The 13,752-nt window shown below is 44.3% G+C and overlaps 1 protein-coding gene across 1 annotated transcript; it reads right to left on the reverse strand.

Moving 5' to 3' along the window:
• Window positions 1-573: 573 nt before the first annotated feature.
• Window positions 574-13,358, reverse strand: LOC308163637 (deoxyribonuclease-1-like; the record flags this gene model as incomplete). Its single annotated transcript, XM_080537810.1, has 8 exons — window positions 574-605; window positions 1,066-1,160; window positions 1,304-1,458; window positions 2,315-2,427; window positions 10,814-10,929; window positions 11,244-11,330; window positions 11,785-11,873; window positions 13,221-13,358. 8 exons carry the CDS (start codon window positions 13,356-13,358, stop codon window positions 574-576), a joined length of 825 nt encoding a protein of 274 aa, XP_080393936.1.
• Window positions 13,359-13,752: the final 394 nt, after the last annotated feature.

Here is a 13,752-nt window from a genome sequence, read left to right on the forward strand (position 1 = left end):
TGGTACATTCACACGTGTTTGATACCATTCCTCGTTCCATTCCATGCATTACAATGAGAGCCTGCCCTCCGATTTCTACCTCCACCAGCCTCCCCTGAGCAACGGTCAGCCAATCACCTCCACTGTGCTATCCATTTACATTTTAACCACAGACACTTCTATCCAAAGCGACTTACAATGAGATATTACAGGGTCAGTCTCCCTGAAGTAACTTATGGCTAAGTGCCTTACTCGAGGGTACACTAGTGGTGTAGCCAGGTGGAATTTGAATGTTAACCTCTCTTGGAATACTACTACACGTTGGCCCTCGGAGATGAACTACCACATAACACATCCTTACACTACACAATGACAATAATTTATAATTAACAATGACAAGAACGCAGTTTGATTGACTTTTATTGGAGTCTGACATGAAACTCTTAAAACTTAACTGACCAAGTTACTCATATGAATACTTTAGACCATTCTAAATATCTTAAATAATGAGACTATCCATTGGTTGTTATGGACCCCGTAACAAGTCCTGGTGGTGTGGTCAGGCAGCTGGGTTGTGGCTAAATCAGCTCCACCTCAACAGGGTAGTGGTCGCTGACAGCTAATGCCTGAGAGAGAGAGAGAGAGAGAGAGAGAGAGAGAGAGAGAGAGAGAGAGAGAGAGAGAGAGAGAGAGAGAGAGAGAGAGAGAGAGAGAGGAGAGAGAGAGAGAGAGAGAGAGAGAGAGAGAGAGAGAGAGAGAGAGAGAAGAGAGAGAGAGAGAGAGAGAGAGAGAGAGAGAGAGAGAGAGAGAGAGAGAGAGAGAGAGAGAGAGAGAGAGAGAGAGAGAGAGAGAGAGAGAGAGAGAGAGAGAGAGAGAGAGAGAGAGAGAGAGAGAGAGAGAGAGAGAGAGAGAGAGAGAGAGAGAGAGACTTATCAGAGGATGACTGCACAATCAGAAGGTCTTGGGTCGGTCTTGTATTTGCATTGCTAGCATCCTACGGTAGGGTGTTGGGGAGGGCAAACTGACCCTGGATCAGTGCCCAGAGGTTAGTTAATTCAGCAGATGGAGGAGTGAGACTGGTCTTACCATGCTGTGGCTCAGCTCCCAGGGCTGTCATGTAGTCAAACACCTCAGCTGACCCCGGGTCCACCCCTCTCATCATGTCAGTGGTGGCCACGATCCTGCTCACAGAGAGGAGTGTGTGTGTGTGTGTGTGTACGGTGTGTGATTGTGTGAAGTGTGCATGTGGGTGGATGTGTGTGCATGCATGTATGAGTTTGTGTGTGTGTGTGTGTGTGTGTGTGTGTACAGTATATGATCTCACCTGTCATAGGGGCAGTTGGTTTGTGACACGGTGGTGTCTGCGTCGTTAGGGATCAGCCAATGGAAGCTCTCGTCAGTGAACAGGCGTATATACTGCCACTCTGAGGCAGTGACATAGCTACAACCAGCGTTGAAGTCCCCCAGTAGCACGATGTCCTAGAGGAGGAGGAGGAGGAGGAGGAGGAGGAGGAGGAGGGGGAAGAGGAGGAGAAGGAGGAGAGGGAGGAGGAGGAGGAGGAGGGGGAAGAGGAGGAGGGGGGAGGAGGGGGAAGAGAAGGGAAGAGAAGGAGGAGGAGGGAGGAGGGGGAAGAGAAGGAAGAGAAATAAGAGGAGCAGGAACAGGAACAGAGACAGTTCTATTGTTACGTCAGTGTAACGTGTCATGGTACTCTATGGTTACGTCAGTGTAACGTGTCATGGTGCTCTATGGTTACGTCAGTGTAACGTGTCATGGTGCTCTATGGTTACGTCAGTGTAACGTGTCATGGTGCTCTATGGTTACGTCAGTGTAACGTGTCATGGTGCTCTATGGTTACGTCAGTGTAACGTGTCATGGTGCTCTATGGTTACGCTGGTGTAACGTGTCATGGTGCTCTATGGTTACGTCAGTGTAACGTGTCATGGTGCTCTATGGTGACGCTGGTGTAACGTGTCATGGTGCTCTATGGTTACGTCAGTGTAACGTGTCATGGTGCTCTATGGTTACGCCTGTGTAACGTGTCATGGTGCTCTATGGTTACGCTGGTGTAACGTGTCATGGTGCTCTATGGTTACGTCAGTGTAACGTGTCATGGTGCTCTATGGTGACGCTGGTGTAACGTGTCATGGTGCTCTATGGTTACGTCAGTGTAACGTGTCATGGTGTTCTATGGTTACGTCAGTGTAACGTGTCATGGTGCTCTATGGTTACGTCAGTGTAACGTGTCATGGTGCTCTATGGTTACGTCAGTGTAACGTGTCATGGTGCTCTATGGTGACGTCAGTGTAACGTGTCATGGTGCTCTATGGTTACGCTGGTGTTCCATCGGGCTCGGACATCGGCGGCCACGTCGTAGAGAGCGTCCACCTCCGTTACAGCAGAGTCTGGAGACGTGTGCTGAGGGATCAGGACAAAGTTCCTCACAGCTGGCAGCAGAGGGAGGGGGAGAGAGAGAGAAGGGTGGGGGGGAGAAAGGGAGAGAGAGAGGGAGAAAAGGAGAGAGAGAGAGAGGGAGGGAGAGAGAGAGAAGGGTGGGGGGGAGAAAGGGAGAGAGAGAGGGAGAAAAGAGAGAGAGAGAGAGAGGGGGAGGGAGAGAGAGAGAGAAGGGTGGGGGGGAGAAAGGGAGAGAGAGAGGGAGGGGGAGAGAGAGAAGGTTGGGGGGGAGAAAGGGAGAGAGAGAGGGAGGGAGAGAGAGAGAAGGTTGGGGGGGAGAAAGGGAGAGAGAGAGGGAGGGAGAGAGAGAGAAGGTTGGGGGGGAGAAAGGGAGAGAGAGAGGGAGGGAGAGAGAGAGAAGGGTGGGGGGAGAAAGGGAGAGAGAGAGGGAGGGGGGGAGAGAGAGAAGGGTGGGGAGGAGAAAGGGAGAGAGAGAGGGAGGGAGAAATGGAGAGATAGTGGGAGAAGAGAAAAGGGGGTAAAGAAAGTTAGACATTCAAAATAATATTTGATGTAATAGAAACACAGAGGGTCTCCCACATCCACTTCTCCATTTTATATGATGGTCGGTATGGAGGACCAAGTCTGCCAAAATTAACAATAAATATATAGACACATAAATGAATGTATGAACAAATACACATACAAATACACACAGTATAACGCAATACATTTCTATATTTATTTATTCTTTTCCACATTTATTCTTTCTTTTCCACATTCATTCTTTCTTTTCCACATTGTTTTCCACATTCATTCTTTCTTTTCCACATTCAAGCTTTCATTCTTTCCCCGATTATCAGTAATGTATGCAAATATAGGGGCGTGTCTTGCATGTTGTCCTCGCCCCACGCATTTTCATTGGTTGATGCCCCACGCATTTTCAATTGGTTGATACCGCGCCTGACATGGTAAAAGCGACAAAGTTTACATTTTTTCATTGTTAACATACTGTGTTCAAAACGGTGAAGAACACGTTCAAAACAAAATGATTTGGTGCATTTTTGCAGTAATCATATTCCTATCATATATGACAGAAAGCTCACAATAAACTGTTTTTTTGCACAGTGTTTGAGTGACTGTTATTTTGCACTCTATTGACACTCTTCAGTTCCAGCACCTCAGCAAAGTCTGATATTGGATGAGCGGTGGTATTTTCACTATTTGCAGTAATCATATTGACATGTCTAGAAAATATTAGCAGAATATATACAATGAAATGAAATAGACTAGATGCATTGCCTGGGAAGACATTAGATGTGACCATTTCTTAATGTTCTTGCTCTGTACAGAAAGGATGCAGCAACTTCAAAAAGTACATTTGAGGTACACACACTGTCACATTCTGTGCTTCATGTGTTGTGTAGACAGGCATACCCATGCACACACAATTGTAGCCAGTGTTATTTCAGAATTATTTGAGATTTTTCAGACATAATACTGTATTTCGACAGTGACAGTGAAAACAGTGTACATTCCGTCCGTGTTTTGTGATTCAGCATTTGCAGACATTTTTAAGAGATGTATTTCATAGCTATTGGCGAAAACAATCTTAGTTTGGTTCTTTCATTTCTATTCTTGTTCATCACCTGTATTTTCTTAACAGCTTTGATTATACAGTTTTTCTCAATTGCTAAAACACATTTCACAAAACTTCCCTCCATTTCCCCAAAACTCTAAACACAACACACTTTTCTAAAGCTACATAAGCAAAACCACACCTTCTCTCTTCAAAACTCAAACTTTCACACCAAAACAGCTGCTCAAAGCCTGCAAAAATGTAAACACTATATGCATCATTACAGACTACAACAAAACAACTGAAAACACAATGTTCAGTGTGTGAGAATGTTCTTTTTTTTCACAACTGCCAAAGCACATTTTTAGAAACCTTACTGTAACCAGGGAGTAGCTAAAGGACTGTAGAATTTAGGAAGGGCTGGTTATCTAACTAACTCGGAGCTAAATCGGCAGTGTAGGAGGATACAGGCAGGGGGCGCCAGCAACCCTTTAGACTAGCAGTACTAGCATTAGCATTAGCATTAGAATTAGCATTAGCATTAGCACTAGCTAACAGACAACTAAACACACAGTAATGTAGCAAAGATGAACAAACACATTTATTTAGACAAATGATATATACATCCCCGTATATACTCCCTCCCAGCCGGCCACACACACACTCAATCACTCACTCACACGCAGGGCCTGGCCTGGAAAAGGCTTAGAGTCCCGGACTGAAAGGAGCGCGTTGAGGCCTGGTTGGAGCTCGCATGTGCTTCGAGGAAGGCAGCAGACAAAGGGGGGGGGTGACGTAGCAACTCGAAGGGAAAGGGGCTTCTTCGTAGTCCACGACGAGGTGTGAATGGCTCAGGTCCGGTGGTCCACGGTCGGTCGCAATCCACCTCGTGAAGGCGACGGCTTTGTCCAGCTTGGGTCTCGCTTGGTCCAACGTTAGCAGCCGGCGGCTGGCAAGGCTGGCTAACGGGGACACAGCTAAACTGGGCTAGCGCTGCCAACTCAACGAACTCCGAACTCCCGCGGGGCTGCGGGTAGCCCGTGATTCACTACTAACAGTCAATGCCCAAGGCAGGTCTCCTCCGACACTCAGAGTCTCCCGTTCTCCTTGTGGACTGTTGAGAGATGTTGAATTGCTGCTGTAAGGTTTGCCCTCTGTCACAGTTGTGAACTCAATAATCACTCTTCAGGTCTTCAGCTTCAGCACGGTGTGCGTGTTACTGACTCCGCCATCTTAGATCGACTTCTCGTTTCTCCTTCTCTCGTCACTCTAACTCACTCTGGCGCACAGACCACTTCCGTCGCTATATATATCAACCGAACCTAGCATCCGGGTCACGGACACAGCATCCGGGTCACGGACACACCCCGGATATACCACGTCATTAAACATATACATAAACATTACAATAACAATACATACACATTCATGAAAACGTACATGAATAGTATGGAAAATAATAAAGGAAATAACAGGGGCAAAACAGGGCTGATCTGGGGAAACCAACTGGCTCTAAACTGTGGGCCTTCACAACACTTACAGTATCTGTTCTCAGAATATATCACTGTAGAGTATTGGGCATTCATAGATGTGTGTGTGTTTCATATGAACAATATGTAAATCTACAGAAAATACAGTATGTATGTTACGGTACATGTGGGAATATGGTACATGTGGGAAAACTAGGGTTAGGGTTAGGTGCTAGGGTGACTTGGTACATGCTGGCATGTCTAACCCTAACCTTAACCCTAACCCTACCCCTAATCCTAACCCTAACCCTAACCCTAGCACCCTAGCACCTAACCCTAACCCTAGTTTTCCCACATGTACTGTATTCCCACATGTACCGTAACATGTTTTTACCTTCTTGTGATTTTATGCTTTTATGCTTTTTTTTTTGTGTTTTTTTTTCTCCCTTTCCTAACACCAGGGGAGCCACCCCTCCTAAATTTCGTTGTTTGGTACCTGTACTGTAGCAATGACAAATAAAGTCCATTCCATTCCATTCCATTCCATGTACACTACTGTACTGTATCACAACTCAATGCAAACACTACAGAGGATCCATTACACACAACAATACTCACTGAAAACAATGTTCAGGGTGTGATGTTTTATTTATTTATTTATGGAACTATACCACACACACACACACACACACCAGGCACGCGGGAAGGTATTTTGACTGGGGGTGCTGAGGTGCTGTCTATATACGCTACAGGGGAAAAAATTGCCAGGGGAAAAAGTATAACGATTTCTCTCCCTCCCTCCCTCCCTCCCTCTCGCTGATTGCTCGTTCGCTCACACGCACACAGTGGCATAACGACGGGCCCCAATGCACGGGCAATAATAGTTAAGCACGCACGCACCCGCACACTACAAAGACGTAACGTTAAATATTTTACCAACAATGTGTTGGAATTTACAGTAATTTCCACTCAGCTCACAGTGTCCCACAATGTCCACAAACATGATGTTGACCATTATTACAGACAGCACTCCATGTCGATTGTTATTGCCTCTTAACGGAAGCCCTTCGCTGCCGAAGAATCGGATGGATCTGAATATCAGTTCTAATACGTTTCTGGCCGTCTGTTGCTCTTTCTCAACAACGTCCGACAGTAGAGCATTAATGGGAGTGTTGTTAAGCTCAGCATCTTCTTCCAACTCCACTTCAATTGTTCTGGCTGATTTAGCATTTTTGCTAAAGAACTCAGAGATTCCCTAGCAAGATATGACCATGTGATCACTAACATTAAAACGAACAAACACATTTTTACATTTATTACAAAAAACACATTTATTTGTATTCCCAAAAGCAACAATAGTTATTATATTGTTTTAAATTATTGTTTGAATAATATTTTTATTTTTTAAATTCAGGCAGGAGGAGCTCCTTCTGCCTGCCGCTAGGGGGTGCTGCAGCACCCTCAGCACCCCCCTTCCCGCGTCCCTGACACACACACACACACACACACACACACACACCACAATCATTTGCAACAAGTGTCTTAAATTTTGAGTCGTTATGTTTAATGAATGAAGCCAGGTGTGTTCATTTTGTTCAAATTTTGCTGACTGTGGCAAGCATTTTGCATCACATGAGCTTTAATTTGAGAATTTGAGCAGAGTTTTTTGCAACTTGTGTTTTAGCAAGACAAAATGTGTTTAGACTTATGAGAAAAGGAGGATTGTGTTTTGTGAATTGTGTCTTCATGTGAAATGTGTTTATGGTTTTGGCAAATGGGAGCTAGTTTTATTAAATGTGTTTAGAGAACTGGTCATTTGGTTTAGAGAATTGGCTTTTGTGTTTTAGCAATTGGGAAAAACTGTAATTAGATCAATGTGAAAGTCAATTGAGAATATAAGTTCAAAATAAATGTAATAAGGATGCTTAGTAACTAGCTAGATAAACATTACCACTAACTCTAAACTAGCTTGCTAGCTAAAGTTACCTGAGGTAACTTACCTCTAAATATGGATCTGACTGGGGCTAAGTTAATTTATTTGAGGGGGTAAACACACACTTTATTTGTTTTTTTGCTTTGAACAAATTACTTACCAACAAGGCATCTGCCTATGGTCCTAGCGGTCACCAGCAACTAGACTCACTCACTGAACATGTAACTACAGAGATGTGTGAAACCTGGACATAAACAAAACCTTCCAAAAGGGTTTAGGCAAGGCAAGTTTATTTGTATAGCACATTTCATACGACAAGGGCAATTCAAAGTGCATTATATGCACACATTATATAAAGACAATAGCCTACAGTAAGAGGAGTAAGTAAGATGTGTATGTATTGTATGTGTTATTATCCATATTCTAAAGGCTTGCTTAGATTAGTTTTAGATTAGTTTTTACTGATTAGATTTCTATTCTGGAAACGTCTGTATATTTTACAGATTACAATACAAATTATATATAATGTATAACCCTAACCCTAACCCTAAACCCATGGATGGGTACATTTATTGTTTTCAGAATTGTTAAGTTTAAATATACAAATTATACATTATCTACTTAAAATAGGCATTTCCCCAGACTTTTCTAGGGATGTATAGGAATACAAAAATCACATCTAGAATTTGCCCACCCAGATGGTAATGAAATGTTCAGGTAATCTTGGCTGAGTGCTTTACCACGTCACGCGCAGTATCAACCAATGAAAATGCGTAGAGTGCGTCTAAGATATGCCCCTATATTTGCATACACATCTGACAATGACAAAGACAAACTATTCTATGTGAATAGCTAGGTGAAAACAACATTGTCTTTCGCTTTATCAGTAATGTATGCATTATCAGTAATGTATGCAGCATGTTGTCCACGCCCCTGCGCATTTTCATTGGTTGATACTGCGCGAGACGTGATGAAGCCCTCAGCCGAGAGCAGACACTCCATTCCACTCATAGCATGTTTAAAAAAAAAAAAAAAAAGGGTTAGGGCATATGAATCATAGTGGAGGTATGATATATGGCATATATATATATATATATATATATATATATATATATATATATTCTTTGGTGGAAAGGCATTTTTTAAAGCCATTTGTAGTCACCACAAGTCTGTTCAAACCCAGGCAGCGAGACCAGCAGGAAAACACAACTAGATCTTCTATAATTCTAACTGGATAGTACTTCGTTTCCAGTCATAGTCAGCTAGATTGCTTACGTAGCTACTTAGTAATTGTTTTCAGAATTTTTAAGTTTAAATATACAAATTATACATTATCTACTTAAAATAGGCATTTTCCCAGACTTTTCTAGGGATGTATAGGAATAAAAAAATCACATCTAGAATTTGCCCACCCAGATGGTAATGAAATGTTCAGGTACTCTTTTGAAACACACTTCTCCCTTCATCCAGGACACCTTGTGCATATTCTACCCACAAATAGAGTGCTTTATCCCGCATATTTAATAAAGTTACATCATTGACAAAGTTCCAGGCTGGGTGTTATCGATGCTTTGTTGTGCTGGGCTGTCACTACCATTTTCACCCACAAGAGTGCAGCGTCTAGCCATTTATGGAGGCCTACATCGAATGAGAGCAGCAGTTCCAATTCACTTTTTACCCCAATATAGAGTGCCATATGCCCCCAATAAAGTTAGAATTCATTGAAAAAACACTTCTCCCTTCAAGCAGGACACCTTGTGCATTTTCTACCCACAAATAGAGTGCTTTATCCCGCATATTTAATAAAGTTACATCATTGACAAAGTTCCAGGCTGGGTGTTATCGATGCTTTGTTGTGCTGGGCTGTCACTACCATTTTCACCCACAAGAGTGCAGCGTCTAGCCATTTATGGAGGCCTACATCGAATGAGAGCAGCAGTTCCAATTCACTTTTTACCCCAATATAGAGTGCCATATGCCCCCAATAAAGTTAGAATTCATTGAAAAAACACTTCTCCCTTCAAGCAGGACACCTTGTGCATTTTCTACCCACAAAAAGAGTGCTTTATCCCGCATATTATGGTCATCATGGTACTGTTGCTCACGGCCATACTAGCCTGAATACGCCCGATCTCGTCCGACCTCCGAAGCTAAGCAGGGTTGGGCCGTGTTAGTACCTGGATCTTGGCTGAGTGCTTTACCACGTCACGCGCAGTATCAACCAATGAAAATGCGTAGAGTGCGTCCAAGATACGCCCCTATATTTGCATACACATCTGACAATGACAAAGACAAACTATTCTATGTGAATAGCTAGGTGAAAACAACATTGTCTTTCGCTTTATCAGTAATGTATGCTTTATCAGTAATGTATGCAGCATGTTGTCCACGCCCCTGCGCATTTTCATTGGTTGATACTGCGCGAGACGTGATGAAGCCCTCAGCTCTCGCCTCAGATTTTAAATCCTCAATTTTGGCCGCCATTGGCTAAAATCTGTAATTTGGCTCTACAAGTGTTAATATGTCATTTTATGAAGTTTTTATATGTTTTCAGGCTAGAAAGTAACCATATATATTCACAAAATGTGTCCAGTTTATCAAAATAACCCGTTTATATATCTGATCTGACGTTTTTTCCCCCCACTTCTGTGGGAAACTTCGCTAGCAACACGAGTAGAGCTTTGCATCTGCATCGCACGTTGAAGTACGTCAAGTCCATCCCACCAGGTTGCGCCAGAACGGTGGGTCACGGTGGGTCACGCGGTGTGCACGGAGCGTTATTGAGTCAACTGGTATTGTGGTTATCACCAAGTTCTCCCATACAGTGCTGATGGACTAGTATAGACGATTGCCGACATGTGTGAAAGGGGACAACACGGGAATAGCTTGGGATGTCATAGACATAGTTTGGGATTCCATGGAAATTATAGGGAGAAAGACGCTGTGAGAGAACGGGGCTATAGACTCTCTACCCGTCTGTGGTAATAACAGTGTCGCTGCTTTCATACGTCACGCGTGGTATCAACCAATGAAAATGCGTAGGGGCGTGGACAACATGCAAGATACGCCCCCATATATTTGCATACATTACTGATAAAGTGGAAAAGAAAGAATGAATGTGGAAAAGAAAGAATGAATGTGGAAAAGAAAGAATAAATGTGGAAAAGAATAAATACATATAGAAATGTATTGCGGTATACTGTGTGTATTTGTATGTGTATTTGTTCATACATTCATTTATGTGTCTATATATTTATTGTTAATTTTGGCAGACTTGGTCCTCCATAGGTCGGTCTTGAGTAGGCATACTGCATCAGTACCTCTGATAGTATGAAGCAGGGTAGAGTCAATCTTTCTTCCCCCTGCCAAAACACACACACAGTACACACTCCCTACCCCCCCCCCCCCCCCTCTCTCTTTCTCTTTCTCCCCCGACCCCTCCCTCCTCCTCTCTGTACCTGTGTAGTCGGAGGAGAACATGACAACGAAGGGTTCTCTGATGAAGGTGTCGGTTCCACAGGGCTCACAGCCATCGTCATACGTGTAGTTTTTAGCCACAGACACCATCTCCTCTCTAGGAGTGAAGGAAAGTACACAGTGTTCATGTGTACGACAATGAAGTAAAGGGGCACATTTATCTGATTAAAACCCTCAGTTGTCAGTTGTAGGAACCATCTGTAGAAGTATCTCTCTCTGTCAGTTGTAGGACCTACCTATACAGCTATCTGTCAGTAGCACCTACCTATAGAGGTAGAGGTTCAGTATGTCAGCTGTAGGACCTACCTACCTGTAGAGATATCTCTCTCTGTCAGTTGTAGGACCTACCTACCTGTAGAGGTATCTCTGTCAGAGATAAAGGTATCTACCTGTAGAGGTAAAGGTATCTACCTGTAGAGGTAAAGGTATCTCTCTGTGTAGGTGCTGCGGCCCAGAGGTTCACTGACGATGTGGCGGTACACGTAGGGGGAGGAGCCTCTGGTGAAGACGATACGATACAGTTAGTCCTACTATCATTACATTGTCATTCCACTTCCTATACACTTCCTTTCATTGTCTCCTTTGCTACACATCATAATTCCATTACATTGTTGCTATATATTCAAACAAAGCATAGTAGTGCCTGTCGTTTCTTATCAAGTTTAAGGAGAGAGGAAACCATTTAGTAGTGTTGGGACACTGTACTAATGAGCATAGTAGTGAGGTTTGGTTGAAATATACATCACACCTCACACAATCAACTGATCTAAAAGGAGTCAGAACCATCATAGAGTATATTGTACTATATTTCAAATGCCATATTTACCATAATCCATAGTCATATTGCTGGTTGATTAAGACAAGGAAGGGCACCATTGAAGGTTTTTGGGACATGCTGTGCTGTATCAATAGGTATCGTAGTCAAGTTTGGTTGAGGGGTGTTAACTCTTACTTGTTGACATGCTCCATCAGTTTGTTGGTTGCTGATAGGTCAATGTCTCTGACTTCCTGGATCAGAACGATGTCATACCGGTGCACTATCTGGATGAGGGGGTTGAAACATAACATAACATATTGGATTATGGATCATTGTGTCTATTGGATATACAGTACCAGTCAAAAGTGTGTCCAAACCTTTGACTGGTACTGTATAGCACGGTTAACGTAACACTGACGGCTCACTTTTTTAGCCCTCTATAGTATTTTCTGTTAGGAACGAGACTCCTTATGTCCTCTCCTCTGTCCTCCACTCGTTTCATCCTCAAAAAGCATGTATGGAGAGGAACATGTGAGTGGAGGACGGAGGAGGACGGAGGAGAGGATGCAAGTGGAGGACGCGAGGAGAGGACCCAAGAATAGGACCCAAGAATAGGTCAGAGGAGAGGACAGAGGAGAGGACAGAGGAGAGGATGGAGGAGAGGACAGAGGAGAGGATGGAGGAGAGGATGGAGGAGAGGATGGAGGAGAGGATGGGCAGGGGGAGGGAGGAGTGGGGGGGGTAGGTATGGGTGGGGGGAGGGAGGAGTGGGGGGGGTAGAGAGATAAGGTGGGGTAAAGTCTCAGGATGTTCTGGGTCAGTCCGACCCGTCCTCGTAGAGCAGCAATCAGTGTCGCTATGGACAACGGCCTTGAGCACTGCCCCAGAAGGCGGCACAGAGTTCACCAGAGGGGGGGGGGGGGGGGGGGTTGGCACGCTGCATGGAGTCTTCAGGGCATGGGGGAGCTTTTGAGCCATAATCAGGTGAATGGGTTCACTGCGAGGAAAAACAGCATTCCATAGAATCAAACCTCTCGAAAATTTGGGGTCTCCTGTCAAACGCCAATTTGGGGAGCAGAAGATTGCCCACCCTGCGATCCAGATCCAGGACCTTACGGTTCAGATCCGTAAGCGCAGCGCCGTGCATTCCAGCCACCCTCCCCAGTTCTTTGATCAAGTGGGGCAGTTCGCGCAGATCGCTAATCGCTGCTCCCGGCCTTTTAATTTGCCGATAGATCATCACAGCACTCAAACCTAGTCCAATGTGTCCAACTATCATGAATCCGAAAATGAAAACATCTTCCACGTCCTCAATCGACATGACTGCCAAGCAAACGAGACGCCAGTTGTCCCAGGCATCTCTGATGTAACCTGCGGCAAAAGTTCCGTCTGGGCAGGCAGGTTCCCCCGAACCAGCTTTCCTCGTGGAAAATAGGTTATCAATTGTATTCAGGGACCAGCTTATGATGGTGAGGGTGGTGTTACCAGAGTTGTCAGACACTCAACTCTAACCTACACAGTAACGATCTGACGGGTCTGACTAACATCACCTTTCTGACCCGCCTCAGTGATGATGACGGTGCTGTTAACAGACAGTTGTGGTTCTGACAAACATCACCTGACTGACCCACCTCAGTGATGAGGTCCATAAGGGTGGTGTTAGAGGCCTTCGAGTCACCGAAGCTCTTGATGTTGAAGGCTCCCAACAACAAGGAGCCCCCCAGCTCCACCAGGACCAGAACCAACCCAAGCGCACAGGCCAAACGCATCCTGGGTCAAATGTCAAAGGTCAGATACAGGTATATCACAGGCCAAACATATCCTGGGTCAAATGTCAAAGGTCAGATACAGGTATATCACAGGCCAAACATATCCTGGGTCAAATGTGGGAAAAAAAGGTCAGATACAGTACAGGCATATCACCAAATATCACCAAACCACACAGAACAGGTAATTCAGCCATGTATCCTGGGTCAAAGGTCATTTCCGATGTCCAACATTAGATACATTAGTTAACCCTCCCCAAATCCTAGCCTCTAACCATAGATATGGTTTAAACTGGAGAAAAAGCAGCCGTTACCCTTTACCTCCCTCTAGTGACTAACTCACCTCCTCTCACATGCAAGGTGAATCAGAAAGTTGACATGGTTGGATAACATACAT

Source organism: Nansenia antarctica (genome assembly GCF_963989245.1).
Source record: "Nansenia antarctica genome assembly, chromosome: 8".
NCBI lineage: Eukaryota > Metazoa > Chordata > Actinopteri > Argentiniformes > Microstomatidae > Nansenia > Nansenia antarctica.